Source organism: Gasterosteus aculeatus, chromosome 16 (genome assembly GCF_964276395.1).
Source record: "Gasterosteus aculeatus chromosome 16, fGasAcu3.hap1.1, whole genome shotgun sequence".
NCBI classification, from domain to species: domain Eukaryota; kingdom Metazoa; phylum Chordata; class Actinopteri; order Perciformes; family Gasterosteidae; genus Gasterosteus; species Gasterosteus aculeatus.
This window is the reverse complement of record NC_135704.1, coordinates 7,388,868-7,408,905: the sequence shown is the minus strand read 5'-3', so window position 1 is coordinate 7,408,905 and position 20,038 is coordinate 7,388,868. Positions and strand designations below refer to the sequence as shown.

At 44.5% G+C, this 20,038-nt stretch overlaps 2 protein-coding genes across 4 annotated transcripts in view; one reads left to right on the top strand and one right to left on the bottom strand.

Annotated features, from left to right (window-relative positions):
- Nucleotides 1–401: 401 nt before the first annotated feature.
- nr0b1 (nuclear receptor subfamily 0, group B, member 1) lies at nt 402–2,113 on the top strand. The gene is made up of 2 exons (XM_040201597.2): nt 402–1,358; nt 1,590–2,113. Exons 1-2 carry the CDS (start codon nt 689–691, stop codon nt 1,829–1,831), a joined length of 912 nt encoding a protein of 303 aa, XP_040057531.2. The 5' UTR covers nt 402–688; the 3' UTR covers nt 1,832–2,113.
- A 5,846-nt stretch (nt 2,114–7,959) lies between these two features.
- The window catches only part of il1rapl1a (interleukin 1 receptor accessory protein-like 1a), a 120,960-nt gene continuing 108,881 nt past the window's right edge, over nt 7,960–20,038 (bottom strand). For 2 of the 3 annotated variants that reach the window (XM_040201588.2, XM_040201592.2), the window contains exons 8-12: nt 16,705–16,850; nt 14,513–14,659; nt 12,370–12,540; nt 10,779–10,823; nt 7,960–10,207 (exon numbers count right to left, since the gene is read on the bottom strand). In XM_040201588.2, the coding sequence (XP_040057522.1) occupies nt 9,486–10,207; nt 10,779–10,823; nt 12,370–12,540; nt 14,513–14,659; nt 16,705–16,850 (1,231 nt within the window). In that variant the 3' untranslated portion in view covers nt 7,960–9,485. The remainder of the gene's footprint in view (nt 10,208–10,778; nt 10,824–12,369; nt 12,541–14,512; nt 14,660–16,704; nt 16,851–20,038) is intronic. The other variant, XM_040201594.2, reaches the window with a different exon arrangement.

Genomic DNA, 20,038 nt, shown 5'->3' with positions numbered 1-20,038 from the left:
TCAGATCCGTCACTGGACTATATTTTTCCCGGCTTCTGCCTGATAAACAGCTCCGCCAGGGACTCAAGGTAATTCCCAGAATAGAACTGGGCTCCGATTCCTTGTCTGACTCTGCCCCTCCTAAGGCTCATTCTTCCTCTCCCACAATTAATAACGCAACCGTTAAATCAACCGGGCCTGTTGACCGCTGCTTCATATGTTGCATTTGCACACGTCATTGTCATAGTCCAGAGGTGTGTCTTGAATGTTTAAGTTTAAAAAGGTGTGAGAGAGAGCGACACACACACACACACACACACACACAACACACACACACACACACACACACACACACACACACACACACACACACACACACACACACACACACACACACAAAAAGACACAGAGAGGGGTGGAGAGAGAGAGAGAGGAAGAAGAGAGAGAGAGAGAGAGAGAGAGAGGAAGAAGAGAGAGAGAGAGAGGAAGAAGAGGAGGGGGAGAAAGAGGAGGTGCCTGCGGGAGGGCGGGACACGCATGAGTATGACGGGCTCTCTCCCGCGCGGGGACAGACAGGAGCTAGTATAAACGTGCTCCGGGCTATCGGGGTGTAAGAAAACAACGCTACTTCTGTCACTGACCTGCGGCGCTTCAAAGGGAGAGAGAGAGCGCGCGGGTGCCAGCGAGCTCCGGCCCATGTAGAGCGGCCATGGCCGCGCTGGAGGGCTGCCGCTGCCGGGGCAACAACAGCATCCTCTACAGCATTTTGAAGAGCGACAGCCTCGCGAGCGCCGAGGAGCAACAGCATCATCAACAACAACAACAACAACAACATCCCCAACAAGAAACAGTGCAAAACTTGCTGCACAGGACCTCCTCCTCCTCCTCCTCCTCCTCCTCCTCTTCCTCCGCCGCTGACCCCGCCTCGCCGCAGGAGCTCCGGCAGCAGGCTTGCTCCTGCGGCTCCCCGCGGCGTCGCGGTGTCCTCCGCTCCCCGCAGGTGACGTGCAAAGCCGCCTCGGCGGTTCTGGTGAAGACGCTGCGGTTCGTGAAAAACGTCCCGTGTTTCCGGGAGCTGCCGGAGGACGACCAGCTGACGTTGATCCGCAGCGGCTGGGCGCCTCTGCTGGTGCTGGGACTCGCGCAGGACCGGGTGGACTTTGAGACGGCGGAGACCGTGGAGCCCAGCATGCTGCAGCGCATCCTCACGGGTCTACCGGACAGGCAGGGCGAGGTGCCGGCCGGCCACAGCAGGGGGGCAGCCGGGGTCTCTGTCGCGGACATCGACGCCATCAAAGGCTTCCTGAAGAAGTGCTGGAGTGTAGATATCAGCACGAAGGAGTACGCGTATCTGAAAGGAGCCGTGCTGTTCAACCCAGGTAGGGGGACTCACCTGTGCGTCAAAGTTATTGGACAGGTGTGGCACAAAGGGGACTGTACAGGCGTAGGTTGTGTTCATAATAGGAAACTAGACCTTTTTATGTGTCTGTGACGTTGTCTGTATCCCACGGAAACCATCCCGAACTTTTGTCATCTCTCACTCATCCCACTACCCCTCCCCGTTGACCATGTCTTGTCCGCCCCCCCCCCCCCCCCCCCCCCCCCCCCAGACGTGGAGGGTCTGCGCTGTCTCCACTACATCCAGTCCCTGCGGCGGGAGGCGCACCAGGCTCTGAACGAGCACGTCGGGCTGATCCACCGGGAGGACGCGACGCGGTTCGCCAAGCTGCTCATTGCTCTCTCCATGCTGAGGGCCATCAGCGCGCCGGTGGTCGCGCAGCTCTTCTTTCGACCCGTTATAGGCGCCGTCAGCATCGAGGAGGTGCTCCTGGAGATGTTCTACGGGAAGTAGGTCCGTTCGGATGGACTGGTGGATGAAGAGGATATTAGGGACTACTGCGTTCAGGACTTCTGTTGGAGGTCGTCAAGGACTGTGAAATGAACAACCTGTCACGCGCGCGCGCGCGTGTGTGTGTGTGTGTGTGTGTGCGTGTGTGTCTGAGACAAAGGAAGCTCGTGTGTTGAAGGCGACATATGTTATAGTAGAGGAAAATGATACAAAGCAGCTGCTGGAATTCATAACTTAATTGTTTTTATACAAACTATTTTTCTATAATAAAAAACGTTCTCTGAACTTTTTGTTTCATCTCTCTTTTCCTAATCACTGACACACCTCTTCATGGGGCAAGTGTGAAATCGGTCCTAGAACCACTTGGCAGTGGTGGAATGCCATGTTAGACCAGCAGAGTGCAACAGCACACCACACATGCGTCAGCCTCTCCATCAACCAGCACCAGCACGGAAAAGGTGGAGCAAAAAGGCTTCAGGTAATGTTCCAACAGTCATCTCCAACTCTGACCATCTGCATTTTGTGAATGCATGGCTCACTAGAAAAAAAGTATCATATCCTGCAAAGAAAAGGCGCTTAGAGACTGCACACAAAGACAAAGACGTATGGCGCCAACATACACAGCATTAGGTTCCATTAGATCTGTGGAGATTTAAGTGATGAAAACATGTGGAACAATGGAGAAAAGATTTCCTCCTGCTGCAGTATCACCAAATTATCCCATGAGTCCCTGGACACCTAATTACCGCTTCCGGCTTTCAATCTATAGTCACTGTTCAAAGGCGAGATGGTTTGTGTTGGGGAGAATTTGTTTATCTGCGTACCTGTGCTCACTCCCTGTAATTTGGCCGATTTTCACAAAATAATCGAATCATTAAACAGGACATTTATTAAACGCTTGCAAGCATGGAGCAGAGTTGACACATGCATTCAAGACGTGCATCAAGGCTACTCAAAGGATTCTTCCTTTGCCTTAAGTTTTATACTCTAAGGTGACAAACATCTGTGCCCCCCTCCTCAGGGGAGGGAAGGGCTGGATCAGCTCCCACTGGTCACCTCCACATCAAAGAGAGATATATAGAGAGATTGCATTGTCATTCATGATTGAAGGAAATGGAAGAGAAACATTGTTTACACTTAAGCAATACACTTTAAAACATGAGGTCCTTGGGGAAATATCCTGCTTCACAAATCATCCTTGAACATCTGTTTGTCTCAGGAACCCAAAGTATCAGTTCAACAGGTCATAGACCTTCTGTCCACTTACAATGAACCTTGTTTTAATTTTCCCAACAGACATACAAGACAATCGAGTGACCTTCTGTTGATGGATAAACCTTAAAATAAGGATTCTTATCACTATAATCTTATCTACTAGCGAGGGCATATGCTGTTCAGTGGTAACGACAAAGGAACAACTACATTTAAATATGAATAAGTCGAATGGATTGTCAAATATTAGTCTCAACAAGCAACTCAATGAAACAATGTTTACATGAGCAGGCAATGTTTCCAGTGTTCCTCAAAGTAGCAATGCTTCTCTGATGTTTTTATAAAAATATTCTGCGCAAAACAACCACATGAATTCAAAATGGAATGGCACTAGAAGGACAGTAGATGTGCTAAACTGAGAACATGAGGTGAACTGGATGTTCACCTGAGACTATTCTGACAACTCTCACACACCTCCCAGTGGTCTGATAAGGCAATGCAGGAAAAGACAACAACAATACACATGATCAACCAACCCCTCCACCCTGCCTGGCACCTACATTCTGACGCAGTGGACTCTGTGGGCTCTGAAAAGAGGTAAATACAAGGTCACCAGAATATTTCATTCAAAAAATTGTGCTCCTAATTTAAGAAGTTAAAATGTTTTTGCTGAAGTAGGAGAACAATTACTGAAAATAGTATTTGAAATCTTGACATAATCTGACGTGGTGGGGAAAGGAAAAAGTGTGTTATATTAGCACCAGGCGATACGGGAAAATCAAATTTTGCGATATTTCCAACCAAATACCTCAATATTGACACTGCACCGAGATTGGTCGACAATTGGTGCACAGTCACAGCAATTTGTGAACATGGACAATAATGGGCTTTTTTTTTGGTGACTAAGGATTATCAAACCTCACTCTAAGCAGGGGCGACGAAACGCAACATGATAACATTAGGCAACAAAAAATAATTTGGTAGGTTTAGAAAAAAGGTTTGACTTAAAATAAGTACGTCAACTGAGGTTTAGGCAACCAATAAATGCTGGCTTCAGGTAACATAACCACTTATTTGGATTTAGGAACCTTCCTGAAACGATTCTCCCGTATGAATCCTCCACCCATGATAAGAGGTCTTTCTCACTACTATCTTACTCAGTAAAAATTGACAATTGTGACGGTTTTGTGATTATTCCACTAGAATTTCACCCAACGAGATTTTTGGTAAAAAACGTAATATAATGTTGAAATAATGTTTAAGTGGGTCAAGGTGAATAACATGACACACTTCGGTTAGGTTCAGAAAATGACATTACCGTGATGCAGGCTTTAGAATTATAAAAAGACAATACTTTTTCTTACTTTGCTTATTAATATAAGAATACAATATTGCCCTCAGTTAATACACCTCACAGCGCTCCTATTTCTAAACTAATCTATATTCCTATGTAGTGGACAGTTGGCACTGTTTGTACAATCTTGCTTCCGCGTGCAGGTTTCTCCTCATATTACTGTAACCAGAACGCTAATGCCCAACAGGAAATAAAAAGATATGGCTACGATGCACGCAGGCAATAATTCTATTCAAACAATAAGCATCAGTAAACCACATCAATTAATTCAGGGGTCTTCAACGTTTTTCAGGCCAAGGACCCCCAAACTGATGGCGAGATGGAGCAGGGACCCCCTATTCTACAGAGTTTCGTCCGCCATCTTTTATTGTTGAGCTTTGCGCTTTTACGTGAGCATGAACGTGATCTGATTGGCTAGTGCCTCCGCTGTCGTTTCAGCATGAAAGGTGCTGTGAATGAACCAGTGCCCAGCTTGAGAGCTGCTGTGGGAAGCTGGATGTGTGTTTTGCGGACAGAAAGATAATAATGTCTACATTAATTTATCCGTTCACTACAATATGTTGGATTTATGTTAATGTGTAACAATAAAGAAGACAATAAATACAATTCTAATTCTGAAGACATTTAAATTTGTGGAAAAAAATTGTCTTATCAACCAAAAAAGACCCCCTGTTGAAGACCTCTGAATTAAATAGTAAACAAAAAAAACATCACCAATGCAACACATGATTAAACTGCACTGCGACTGCAAGAGAGACGTTTCTACACACATTGCAGTTCTCCGCTGGATTGTGTCACCCATCAATGGTTTGTTGGATTGTGTCACCCATCAATGGGGTGTTGATTGTGTCACTCATCAATGGTGTGTTGGTTTGGGTCACCAATCAATGGTGTGTTGATTGTGTCACCCATCAATGGTTTGTTGGATAGTGTCACCCATCAATGGTTTGTTGGATAGTGTCACCCATCAATGGTTTGTTGGATTGTGTCACCCATCAATGGTGTGTTGATTGTGTCACCCATCAATGGGGTGTTGATTGTGTCACTCATCAATGGTGTGTTGGTTTGGGTCACCCATCAATGGTGTGTTGATTGTGTCACCCATCAATGGTTTGTTGGATTGTGTCACCCATCAATGGTGTGTTGGTTTGGGTCACCAATCAATGGTGTGTTGATTGTGTCACCCATCAATGGTGTGTTGGTTTGGGTCACCCATCAATGGTTTGTTGGATTGTGTCACCCATCAATGGTGTGTTGGTTTGGGTCACCAATCAATGGTGTGTTGATTGTGTCACCCATCAATGGTGTGTTGGTTTGGGTCACCCATCAATGGTTTGTTGGATTGTGTCACCCATCAATAGTTTGTTGGAGTGTGTCACCCAGCAATGGGTTGTTGGATTGTGTCACCAATCAATGGTTTGTTGGAGTGTGTCACCCAGCAATGGTTTGTTGGAGTGTGTCACCAATCAATGGTTTGTTGGATTGTGTCACCAATCAATGGTTTGTTGGATAGTGTCACCCATCAATAGTTTGTTGGAGTGTGTCACCCATCAATGGTTTGTTCGATTGTGTCACCCATCAATAGTTTGTTGGATTGTGTCACCCAGCAATGTTTTGTTGGATTGTGTCACCCATCAATGGTTTGTTGGAGTGTGTCACGCAGTAATGGTTTGTTGGATTGTGTCACGCAGTAATGGTTTGTTGGATTGTGTCACCCATGGGACTGGGACAGCCCTTTGCTGTTACTACAACGACATCGCAACATGTTCTGTAAAATTGTGGTGATGTATTTCATCCTGTTTAGTCCCCGATTTGAACGTGTTCTTGGCTTGCCCCAACGAGATGAGAAGTTATTGATAAATAATCTATTTACTTGATTTTGTAAAAACAGCTTCAATTGTTCATGAATAAACCAGTTCTGTAGCATAGCCTCTACTTGGACTATTGACTTCTATCACTTAGGGTGTTCCCTAGTTGTTCCATTAAACCAGTTATTAATTAAGGTGAAAGCTTTGTCATCCGTTATACAGAATTATGAATTTGCTTATTATACTGCAACGTTTTGCTGTTCATTACCCGGACCGCCGATGCTCCGCTCTGCTCTCCTGCAGATCCGCCAGCAGCTTCTCCTTTGCCCCAGGACATGATTTGACTCAATTATTTTTATTCCAAGGCCTACAATGCTTAAAAGTCAAAGGAGTGATTTACTAATACACAACTAAAATCTACTACCAGGAGTAAATCTTCCCCCCATGCTTATTTCGATCTCTAGACTTTCCATCTTGTCATGGCCTATTTTCTCTCCAATTAAGTCCTCAATTGCTCAAGGTGATAAAGAGTCTATTAACCCTGTCTGCTGATCAAGCTCCAGCTCTCTAGGACGAGGCTGCCAACAACAGTCACCATCTCTTTTTGTGGTTGACAACCCGTTGTGTGTGCTTGATTTTGTGTGCATGTCTCCAACTGTTGGTTTCTATTCACAGGTCCACTTGTGTTTTCATTGAGAGTTATAGCTTAGCTATAGCTTTAGCTATAACTTTGTGTTTGCATAGGCTGAAACCATCTGAGCTTTACAACTCGGTTTGTGCTCCCTGCCACCAACAAAATGTCCAGATCTTTGACGGTGTCTTTCACTCACTTTCTCCCTTTTACTCTGTCCCTGTCTTTTCTTCCCTCTGCCTCAGTTTCTCCCCTGGGGTTGACAGAGAATCAGTAAATCTACTTTCCGTTTCTGTGTTTACCAGCATTTTATCACAAACACGCCTTGTAAATAATGCAAATTCCCAGGAGATGGCACTGTTTGGCAGCGCTGCACCTCCATTGTGTTGAGGAAGCCCAGCAAGAGAGAATTACTCCGATGAGAATTACTGGCTTCTTTTATCAGCACTTACAAAAAAAGTAGTGTCTCTCAGGCATTTCTGCCTCTATCTGACAGGAGAGATAGGCAGGAAACAGAAATGGGGAGAGCAAGGGGGATAAGATGCAACAAGAAAACCCTGCAGCAGTCACAGGGAGCTTGCAGTTACATTTTGAGAAATGTAGACTACAAGGCCTCAGAGACCCCGTATCAGCCTTCAGTCCGTGAGGTTCGGATCATGACATTCGTCATTACATGCATAATTGTTGATCTTTCTCATTTGCACTCTGCATTCTGCATTAAGGATAGTTCTCGTTAGGGTTCTGTGATGTCATTGGGGGACAGGAAGACAAAAAGTCCCAACACCTGGACAGGAGCTCCTAACTACACTCTTTTGTAGGTCTCACGGCTCATTGTTTGCAAAGCACATTTGAAAATCTATCCTGTTCAACCTGTAGTTTTTTCTGTGAATAAGCAGAATGTGCAGATGCACACACTGCTTTCCGCTTGTCTGGTACTATTTCCGTCTTGTAGTGTTGTCCACTGTAAGGGGAGTTGGCAGATGAGGGCACCGTTTACTTTTCAACAGGATCTGCAGATGCTGATGTTTGGTTAACTTCCCTGGAAGACACTCATTACTCATACGGTCAGAAAGAAGGACATCGGTACGTGAGGCAGACTGGCAACATAAGACACAAAAGAAAAGCATCAAGGAAATCAATGTTTTAATGTGCAGTGAGAAAGTAAGGGCAACTGATTATGATTGTGTTTCTATAAAGATAGACATTTCTTTCAGAGTGAAAATTGTGTTTATATATTTATATAAATATCTATATTATATATATAGAATACATATCTATTTGCTATGCATACTCAAAAATCACACCTTCAAATATATTTAAAAAGTCTGTCAAAACACAAATGTACTCTTTTCTTTCCTTAAACATGAACTATCCATATGAACCAAAGTAATTATCAGGATGGGAATAATATTATGTTTTAAAGAGCAAAACATTGAAAATGCTTTGCGTTTGAATCAAGAACAAGGGGAGAATTTTTTTTCATGTGGGATTCAGAAGCCACCTTTACCTCTTAACAAACCATGAATCACATTGCAAGTGTACAAAACCAGCATAACAGTTATACACAAATCCCCCTTTCTATGGCAGATGAAATGCAAATAAGTATGACTTCTCAAGCAACTCTTTTGTGTTACAAAAATAGAATTCTTTTTAAAATAATCTACAGATTTTCTTTTAAGGTGAGGCATTTCACTATCACTCTAAAACAGCAAGGCTGTTTGTTTCAATAGAAAATATGAAGCTTTAGAGAGGGATCTGCCGTACTGTCTGATCGGAGAGGACTAGGACTGCCCCCCAATCGGCCCCCCACTTTTTAGTCCCACAGGAAGGTTCTATTTTTTTGCCAGCTCCTCTTTCTTTTTGCATATTCTATGATTTTTTAAAAGAGTTTCCCTTTAAATTAGATACACCTTTTATAGGTAAACAAAAAGAAGTTTCAGCGCCATGAAGCTCCTGAAATGTCCAGGCGAGTTCGAAAAAGTGTTAAAAATGTTCTCTTAAACTACACAAAGATTTAAAAACAAACAAACAAAAATAAAACACGACAGCGCAGGTACATGACATACTGGCTTTCCAAACAAGCGGATTGAAATAAGAGTAGAAAACAAAACAATACAAAATATGCAATTACAAGTTAAAGCAAAAGTCCTGCAGTGCAGAAGGCAACAAACATGGTTGAATAAAATAAACCAAAGAACAAAACAGGAAAACACTGATGCTACAAATAAATTGAAACATATGTACAAGACCCTGTTTTCCTTTTGTTTGTGTGTTTGCACATCTGTGTGTGTATGTGTATGCACATTGCCATAGAGTGTTGCGTTTTTGATGTAGAGTTCTCGCAAGTCTGTATCTCGCTTCTAGATAAAAGGGTGTCCTCATTATATCTCCTGTAGTTCCACATGGAAAACCTCCCCTGCATACAGACTCGCTGTCCACTTGAAAAAAAAACAAACAAACAAAGGAGAGCCCGAAAAACCTGCTGCGTCGCCGCCACTTGCTTCCAGTTGACAACGGTTTGAACCGAACGGATCCAGAAGACTTACGCCGTAATCGCGACCATAAACTGTGTTCCTAAAAGCTACCAGACTGAGCCTCGCCGTGTCTGGCTCCGGCCGATCTCCCCACAGCTGACGCTGAGCCTCTTCGCCATTACCAGATGACGCTGGAAATGCTGGTTTCTCTCGGCAGAAGAGGGAGCATGGCGTTGTTGGCGTGCGCCTCCTCTAGGCTGTGCTCTCGGCTCTTCCCGGGGGGCCTCTGTCCGTTCAGCAGTGTCAGCGGGATGTTGCAGTAGGTGTGCTGGTTCCCCAGCGAGGAGAGAGGCGGCAGGGTCCCTCCTGGGGGTAAGTCATACTCGTAGCTGCGGTAGTAGTGTTTCTGCCTCATGGTGGTGTGGTACGTGTTGTGGAAAGTGGAACGCAGCTCGGGGTGGGCGGTCGCCATGGCGGTGGAGGTGGCCGCCGCCATGGAGATGGCGGAGACGGTCTGCAGCTCCCCGAAGGGGCCCTGCTCGCTGACGTCCAGCGCCGGCTCGTTGGTGAGCATGGGCTCTGTGCGCCGGAACGGCATCTCGTACTGCAGCTGCTTCCAGAACTTGGAGTTGAGCTTGTTGCTCTTGGGGCCGCGCCACTTGATGACAGTGAGGGTTTTGATGGTGTGCTTGAGGGCCTCCACCTCCTGGTAGTTCATGATGCCGCGCAGCTCGGCGCACTCGATCAGGATGACTTTGATCTCACCGGTCACCAGCATGTTGCGCAGCCGCGTCTCCAGCTCGAAGATGCTCCAGCCTCGCCGCACCACGTAGTTGGGTGTCATGACTATGATGAGGCGCTTGCTCTGGTCCACGCAGCGCGCCACGTCCTCGATGTACGCTGCAGGAAACGGCCGGTCAAAGAGAAACGCAGAAACATCCGTGAGACAAGGGAGCAGTGAAATAGCGGAGCGGTACGCATCCAGTAAGTTTTGAGGTACATATATGATTCAATGAGGACAGGACCATGAAAACAAGGATGCACATACATCATTAGGCACGAAACACAAGACAATGACATTGGCTGTTCCCCTAAAGCATCTGCTCAAATGACAGCTCATTTAGTCTGTAGCTCAAGGTGTATCGAGAAAAACCAAGGGACCATGTATGCACGTGCACATGCATATCCAAAAGCCTGGTGTTTGTTCAGTTTAATATGTTCTGGAGCAGTGTAATGTATTATTGTGTGTATGCTAATCAATGCTGGAGGGAAGACCAGCAGAAAAAGCTAAGCACACCAATAAATGGCTCTCGATGGGGGGGGGCCATGATTGATACGGCCGCACAGTCAATAGGATTAGGCCGTCGCTGTCCACTGAATGGTTCAGATCACACCCTGGTGCCACCCTGGTGACTTCCTAGGAGCAAGTAAAGGATAGCAGCTGATAGAAGAGGAAACTGAGGGCGGGTACCTCCAAAGAGTCGCCTTTCGTCCTGGTAATGCTCATTGGTGAGACCTAAACATAAACATTTGGACATTTAGGTCACAGGCAGAACACAGTACAGACACAGAAACATGCTCAACACAGTTGTGAAAAGCGTCCGCTTCTCCTCGCGCTCTTCTTTTTTTATTTCACATATGATTAATCATATACCATGTTCTTTTGATTGGACATTCATCTTAAATGAGTTTGCTTGGCACTGACGCCGGCAGCAATTTTCTTTTGATTAAAGGAAAGAGGCGGCAGGACTCGCAGCCTTCAAACATTTCCCAATGATGTTTAATTCTATCTGGACCAACTAGGACGTGTTTGCGTTTTATCTTTTCCACATGAAGCCTACAGTACAAACACACAGCATTACTACTAACTAGAGCACACTGAGTTATCACGCATGAGAATTATGTTCAGACAGAATTTTCATGGATTTATGTTTAATGCATGGACGAAAACCAGGGAAGATGATGAATTTGTTCAATATATCAGCCCCTGGTACACTCTGTATAGCGTATTCCCATGACTCTAGTATGTAATATAAAAATAGGCCGTGTGAAATACTAGGACCTTTTATCCAGAGGATACAGAACAATTGGTCGATAGTATTGGATTTTGTTCTTATCTCATTTGTAAATTTAGAATAATCATCTACTAGTCGTTTGTGAGTGTGAATGTACTCAAATCTGCCCACAAAGCAAAACATGTTAAACACAAAACATTGACGGTGAATAAAAAAAATAAAGGACTGACAACACATAAACACTTCTGACAAATGAGGTTAACAAGCAAAGGGCCTCAACCACATCTCAAACACCCGTCAACACCGCTTATACATGTTGAACACATGCTGTCTCCCTGGTCTCCGCTTCACGACTTCCTTTTGCAAAGTTCAACATGGCCAAACACTATGGCACAAGAAGAATCGACTCATCATGGATCTCAGATCACTCTGTATGACTGAATGATCTGTTTGGAAGCCGTTCTCCTCCAGACGTTTTAGTCCTGTCATTCTTGACACTTCCTGAATCTGCCGCAACCGCCGGTCCACTCTCGCCCGTCTCTGCGGTGACAGCCGGCTGCTCTCCCGCTCTCCTTTGTCTGCAGTCCGTGAGCTGTCATCGCTGCCAATGTTTGGTGACAAGTAATAGTCTAGGGAGTCCATACTCAATCACTCTGATCTCCAACTCTCTCCTTCTCAATTCACGCTGACTTTTTCTCGGAGCAAAATGCCACTCACTTTGGATCTACTCCGCCCCTGCATCCATGCTCTAGAGTAGACAGCCTCGACTTATGTTAAGTACACATCTTTGATGGCTTCTTCTGTTGCTCCCTATAATCCTCCTCTTCACCACCGTCGATCTGACTCTGCAATTTACACTTCTTACTCGCTGACATTCACAAGGTGGAGAAGAAAAAACCAGTTGGGAGCTTCATTCCCCTTTGAGTCTCAGCCCATACGAGCCACTGACCCAATACCTCAGTTCCAGGTACGCCACCAATGCCCTCACACTGCGATGCGATTATCAAACGTGAATATATGAGTGCAACCACGTCCATGCGATCTTACTTCCGGTTGGAATGAGGTCCCGATCTGGAATGAAGAGTTTGTAGCCGTAATGTTTCTCCAGGACGTCGGGCAGGATCTCCAGGGCAAAGCGCTCCTCCTCCTTGGTCTCCTGACTCCACTGGTCCGGGTCCACTTTGGTGTAGGACAGGTAGGCATCGTAGTCTTTGTTTTCTAAAACACGCAGAGAAACGACACGCAGGGGCCCATGAAGAAAGTGCACTAAATGCATTGACATGATGAAGTCCTGGCCGCATGATAAAAAGCGTGTCCACGCATTAGGAGGACACCTGAGCAGTGAACCCGTTTTTGATTGGAGCCGCCGCATTTAAAATCCCCCCCCCGCATTCCAGCGGTTTACAATTGCTTTGGCTCAACTTTCAAAGCAATTTCAATTATAAACCCTAAACACAAAACCCTGTGCTCCTTCATTTTTGATCCAAATCTAATTGGCATAGCACAAAATGATTTTAAAAAAAAGAAAAGAGATAGTAATTACTTAGTGGGTTTATCAAAGCATAACCACACTGTAATATATTTAAATTACATTGAAATCATTGTTGAATCGTACAATTTTCATTAGCACACAAAACAGTTTTATTCACACGGTATTGAATAGTAATTTAATCAAAGATTATAAAAAATGTATGATATCATATTATAATAACAATAATAAATTAAAACAGGAGGTCATTTATTTTACTAAATATACGGTATAAGTTTCAATATAATGTAGGCGACAGTCTTCAAACCACAGTAAAACATGATGGAACAAACAAAGAGTATTATGTTGCGTCTGCATGCTGGTTCGCATCAACTACTTGATAAGTTTCGTTCAGCAAATTCAAGTTTGAGATTTCTTCGATGATCTCGCTCTTCTCATGCTGCAGCAGCATAACTGCTCCTCCAAACCACACAGCCAGCCAACAAAATGACACAACAACATTTGTTCTGGTGGTCTGTGTAGTATGTGCAAAGTAAATTGAACTAGATACAAAAAATACCCAAATAAAGACTGAAGCGTATCCTATTCCACAGCTCAAAATGATTTCCCAGAAGACAGAGGGGAGAACTGGAAAGGCAGAAAATAGATGATGGGGAAAAGCACTACTTGTGACATGTTCAGTGGGTCCTAGTCATTATGCTCTGTGGAAACGGCATTGTGGGCCAGCAAGAAAGGGAGAAGGGCCTTTTTCACAAAGTCTTTGAGGAGCACACATCGCTTTGAAAGCTACTGGAGGGGCCAGCGCTGCGCTCGATAGCATCCACACATCAAACGCCGCCTTCAAATTAGCAACCAACCTCAAATTAACCACCTAGCAAACTTGGAAAATCAAAACAGCTTGTATCTGCGGTTCCCTGACGGTATGACTTAATCATGTGGCGGTTTGAGTCAACAAAACAGCGTGTAATAGATAATTCATGCTACTGTAGAAACAATTCAATGATTAAAAAATGAGCTCAGTCTTTCCAGAATTTTTTCAAAAAGGAAGCAGAAATAGCAAAAAAACAACAAAGCGAAACAGGGAAGATTCTGGGACACGAACAGACGAACCTTTAACTGAAGCGAAAGTTAACTATAATCCTCAGAGGAAACAAGAAGTTGTCCTCAAATGTAAGCTTGTATGCTCTCGCCATTTTGCTCTCAGGGAAGGAGCTTCGAGTCTGCCCGGTCCCAACGTCCCCCTATCTGGCCTTCGACAGGAAAGGGTGGGCATCATTCCGTGACAGATTGAGACTGATCTCTTTTTAAATGGGCAACAAATTGAAAATCTGCCTCCTCTCTGCCCCATGCCGCCGTCGCAGCAATGCACACAATCTCCACGCTAACAGTTGACACAGAGAGAGAGAGAGGAAATGGGCTCCTGTCACTGAGATAGGGGAAGACATTTGTATCTACCAGGGAGTCTGTTATGGATAAAGGCTCTGACAGGCTCTCTCACACACAGTAAATCACGCACGTGGCCAGAGAAACGAAAACTATTCACATCCATGTAAAACAAAACCCACACACGCAGTCATCTACGCTCGCCCCAACATCCTACTTTGGAAAAGAAGGGCTGGTGAAAAAGGTAAAAGCAGGTCGTATGTCATCAGTGGGAAACAGACGGAGGATTTGTTTTGTGACCCTTGGTGCCACCTTTACCTCCATCCACATCCTCGCTGCCAAAGTGCCTCCTGTAGAAGAGCATCAGCTCTATCTTGTGGCATTTGTAGAGGGAGATGAGGAAGATGAGCAGCAGCAGGATCGCTCCCAGCCCTCCTGCCAGCTCCACCGTGTACATGAGCTCTGCTGAGGATGACACACAGACCAGAATATATTTTAAATGGGCGAGACAATCTTGGCGCAGGACGGGGGATACACACACCCCTTATGCATACACAAAAGCAAGCAATTTTCTTCATATTTCAGCAGAGGTTTGGACTTTTGTTATTCTTTTCCTCCCTGTTTCCCTGTTAAACTCACAGCATGAGGCACTTACAGGACACATTTACATTTGCCGGAAGGCTTCGCACTGAAAATCAGTATTTTCAGCAGCATGAACCCGTGGCTCATAATGACTTTGGGAAAAATGAGAGGGCATAGTGCAGCCAGACAAATGGAGGGGGGTGGCGGGAGGGAGGGGGGGGGGATGAGAAATTACATTCATTTCTTTGGAATAGCCCACCAATGACACAGCTCTGCACATTAGTTGGAGTCCATAGTGGGACCTGGGACAATTGTGGACACGGATGGGGACATTTTCAAAACAAAAGGCTTCAGTCGACTCGTCTCACTCACTCCCCTCTCCATCATACCTTTTCTCCCTTCTCCGCCCCCTCCTTTCCCTCCCATTGTCTTTCTCTGCATTTATCTTCTCTACTATCTCCTCTCCGTCTCTCCAGAGACCCAGCCTGCAGAATGATGAGTTATGCGCTGTATGAGAGCGGCATTTACCTGGTCGGCTCAGCTAGATCAGGTCCACCATATATTTCTGTCACTGTGCACGGCTGCCATGGCAACCGCAACGCAGCCACTACTTTATTACAGATTATGTACACTGCAAATAACTTGACCTTTCTTTTGGCGACATTAGAGATATATATATATATATATATATATATATATATATATATATATATATATATATATATATATATATATATATTTTAATCACTTCTCTTCATATGAGCGATAATTGAATTTAATGTGAGTTTGACTTGGAACCTGCTGCTGAAAGTAGTTCAACAACTAACAAGAACAGAACAACTAATGATCTCAGAAAGATAGTGGTGTTATTTTAACAGTGTAAAAAGTAATTTCATGGCTGTTCCCTTAAAACTGTAATGCTATTAACTAACAATCATTCACCATATGTCCATTCTCTCTCCCCCTCATTAGGAAGGCAAGGAAGCCTGCAGAGACATCCACATACATGCCGCAGGGTTTATGACTGGTGCATTCAGGGAGGAGAAGCATGAAATAAACATCAGAATAATGAGAGAGAGCGATAGAGAGAGATAGAGCGAGAGGAAGAGCGAGAAAGCTTGACTCTCTGTGGAAATGCTACTTTGACAGGGAGTGTTAAATGAAGCTGTCTGGAGTCTACAAAGACTCCTCAAAAGGAACCGGGCCGTATACAAAAGACAGTCACTGAGACAAAGATCAAAGCGGGGAGACAGACAGATAAATTCTTAAATTGTAATTGTATGCTGAACTTATTGGCCTTTTGGGAAAAGCGGAGGACTAATTTGCTGTTTAAACAGCCATTAAATTACCTCTCTTTGCAGCATGACAACCAGTGCGTGAAAAGAGCTTCAGACAAGTCATGCTAGAGAGTCAAAACGGTTACACAGCTGCTGGAGAACATGTAGAGAGCAATACCACAACCAACTGGAGCTCACGCACAGATTGCAAACGTGTGAATGGAAAAGGAAAAATGGACCGGAAAGAATAGACAGAAGGATGCTGTTGAAAACACTGCTGAAAAGTCTGTGGTTGTATGAAGTGAGGTATATGGAGTCTTCCTCTTTAAATAAAACACCCTGCTTGAGTGGCTACTTAAAGACATCATCAAAAAACAAGCTATAAAACACAACAGTTTTATACCATGACTGTTTAATGTAAATAAAGCAAACAACATCATCAACATCTAGAATATTTTCATCTGAAGAAATAGAGCAGCAGGGCTTTCGATACTTCTTTACTCAATATACATGGTAGTGTCAGAAAATAAGGGATTATGTACATTTTTCCAACCTTAAAGTTCCTTCCAGGGGAAAGGAAATGCAAAGACCTGGATGCCGAGGGGTTACCACTCCTCGAGGTTTCAGTGGGAAACGTCAAAGAGCTCTTACCCCGTCTGAAGAGCTGGATGGTGGCTTGGCGACGGCCATTACCATTCTCCACATAACAGGAATAATTGCCCAGGTCCTCCTCCTCCAAGGAGTCAATTGTCAAGGAAATGGCCACTTCCTGCTCACCAAGATGCTCCTTGACAATCCTGCGAGACAAACAAACAAACGGGGAAATTCTCATTTTGGAACATTTGATCGGTACAGTTGGGATCCAGAGTGCAGCAATCGCAGAAATGCACGTGAGCAGCGTGCGTCTGTAAAAGTGCAATAAAACCTCAGCGTGATGAATCCCCTTTTGTGTTACTGTAAGTACTTCACGGTATGTTCATTTCTTCTCTCTGCACTCAAAACATATGAGAAAGGAAAATCAATAAGGGATTTTCCTTGGCGTATGCGGGGGGCGCGGGGAAATCAAATAATGGCGATCAGAAGAAAATCTTTTTATAGCGGCTGCCATGGTAACAGAGAGAAAGTAATATTCCATAAAGTAAATGAGTGTCCCCCGCTGGGCTGGTTGAGTCTGATGGAGGAGAGAATGGAGAGATAATGCTCCCTCGTACCTTGGGTACACTACTTAACCCACTTCTGCAGCACCCTCAACACAAATTACACATCGGAGGAAACAAAGTGCAAATGAGATCGAGATCTTCTTCCATGTGTGTGTGCGTGTGTGTGTGTCTACTGTATGTGTGTGTGTTAATAACGGCAGAGTGGGATGAGGAAAGTGTGTGTGAGTGATTGTGGGCTTGACTGCATAGGGGTGTAATGACTCTCAAGCTTCTCTATCGCCTTCAAGCCGATAAACTGCACACAAGGACAGCTTGTTGGGGAGATTTGGCATCAGTAATTGAAAGTGTATCATGGGCTTTGCGTGGAGAGGCTGAGGCAGTGCTGATGATATTTGTATTTTCAGCTGAGCTTGTTGTGCAACGGGCTTGGAGGCCCGGAGCGTTGGGAGAAGTAGGCACGGGAATTATTCATGTCTCTGCAGGGAGTAGCGGGCACTTTGAAGCCTCCGGTTTCACGTTTTCACACCATTTGAGGCAACGGAACTCTTTGCTAATACAAGCCGATGGATAATGACCACCACTGTTCAACCTGAGACCCAAAAGGCAACAATGAGGACGCTGAAGTTGGAGTAGATGAATGATGAGGTCCAGGTGAAGCGCGCCGATGAGGGTGGGAGCTGGAACAAACGGTGAATTTGAACAACGCTACAAAACATGCAAATTGATCCTACTGTGGTGAATCAAATGGGATGTGCAGAACATGTACTTTCAACCATGACGGCTGCAGGTACTTTTTCTTTTTTTACATTTTCTCTCCCTTCCTAAAGAGCAAATCCTCTGTGTTTGCAACTTGTTTGTTCCAGTTACACATCCAATTGAAACTAAATCTGCAAAACAACCAAATGAATTGGGTCAGTAACATATTGATCACCTTCTTTATTAAGCTGAGCCGGATTTCTCTCGCTAATTTATTAATCTCTGTAATCCATGCTCAATGTCCAGTCACTGTCCCAGTGGTGCAAATGAGAATTTATGTGCTCGGGGTACCATAGAAATGAACTCCTCTGAGTCAATGGGCATTAGAGTTGGGTCAATAAATGCACGTAGCAACTCAGTGCCTGTGGTCTACTGTACATGTTCGGCTTTTAGCTCAAGCTCGGCTACGGCTACATTAGTAATAAAGCTAAACGTGGGGGCCGGCATAAGGACAAAAGGTAATCCTGAATCCTGAGAGACTTCTACCCAATGGATCATCTGATACGGTAGACAGCTTGGCTCCAGGTCAAGCACATATTTGCTCATGTTCACTTTCCTCCATCCTTCCCCCTCCATCCTTCCCTGTTTTGCATATGGAAGCAAAAAAAAACAAGGCACACGCCTGAGGTGGAAAAGCTTGGGGTGACATCAGCAGCAACACAGAGTAGATGATCAAATACATTATTGATCCGCTGCATGAAATATTGGTATGATTTATTAAAAAGGCAACTCAGCCAGTGAGCGAGGGAATCTTGTTGTCAGGGACCAACGATGGAAGAGAGAGAGAGAGAGAGAAGACAAACAGAAAAGCCGTGTTGGTGGTTCTTAAATGTGATTTGTTTTTGTTGCAGGTTCGTATTCACCGATGTGTCTTCTTTACCTTCCTCCTAAGTGGCCATATTTCTCATTCTTTCCATTCCTATCTGCTCGCTCTCTGTTTCTCTACCACTCCCTCCCTTTCCCTCTTCCCCAGCTCCCTGCAGCCCATCTGCATGCCGCCATAGGTGGGTGCAGCTTGGAATATAGCAATAGTGGCGGCGGTGTGAAAAATGGCAGTTGTTAACCATCTGACAGGGCTGTCTCCCCAAAGCAGCAGCCTCTCCAAACATCCCTAAAAGGAAACATGCACATGGACAAGGAAATTGACTTTTTTTACAGCGCTAAGGCGGAGAAACATGGAAGTGGTGTGGTTTAATAAATGTCTCAGGGCTCAAGCTTCGTCATCCACAGTCTACAAACTTACATCTAAAAGGAAACAGCAAGTTGAAGAAACTGCTTTCTGTGTTTTTCGTTTTTGCATGCTCAACCTAGGTGCAAAATGTTTCTGAACACAGACAGAAACATTTGAAATACTTGCTTTTGATAAAACTGCGGTTTCACAATGTGGTCCCAAAGCAGAAAATGTGCATTCTTATATGCAGCTGACACACAGAAATGAGAAGAAAGCGAGCCATGGAAAATGGATAGACAGAAAACACAATCGTCAAAAGTTGTATCCTCTGAACGTAAAACAACATTCAAAACTTGCAGTACTTTGAGACAATACGTGTAAGTACAGCTTAAGTGGCATGCTGTCATAAGGCAGTGGGTGTGTTCCTTCACAGGTTGATGCAAATATCTATGTTTTAGTTACACATATTACATTACACATATTACCCACCCAATAAAATATTACCATTTTCCAAATTAAATGCACACAACCTTTTTTTATTTTGTTGAAATCAAGAGAGAGCAAGAGCTGCAAACAATCAGCCGCCACAGATAAGTGTGCATGAAGGCTAAGAACTTAAAGGACGGCACTGTGCCTCGAAGACCAACTGCAGCCGCTCGTTTAATTTTGACAACATTTTGCAGAAACTTGAAACTTAATCACCACCTGCATTCATTTTCATGTTGTTGTTAGATATGGTAGTGCAGCTGAGCACAATGAATAGTTTGAAAACTCCCTTTGTTGTGGAACTCAAGGACTCCCCAAGGTTCCCGAGTTGAGTCAGATGCAGAACAACATAGTTAATGTGAGAAACAACAGCAAACAAATCCCACTTTCTTTTCTGAATGTACAGGTTTGG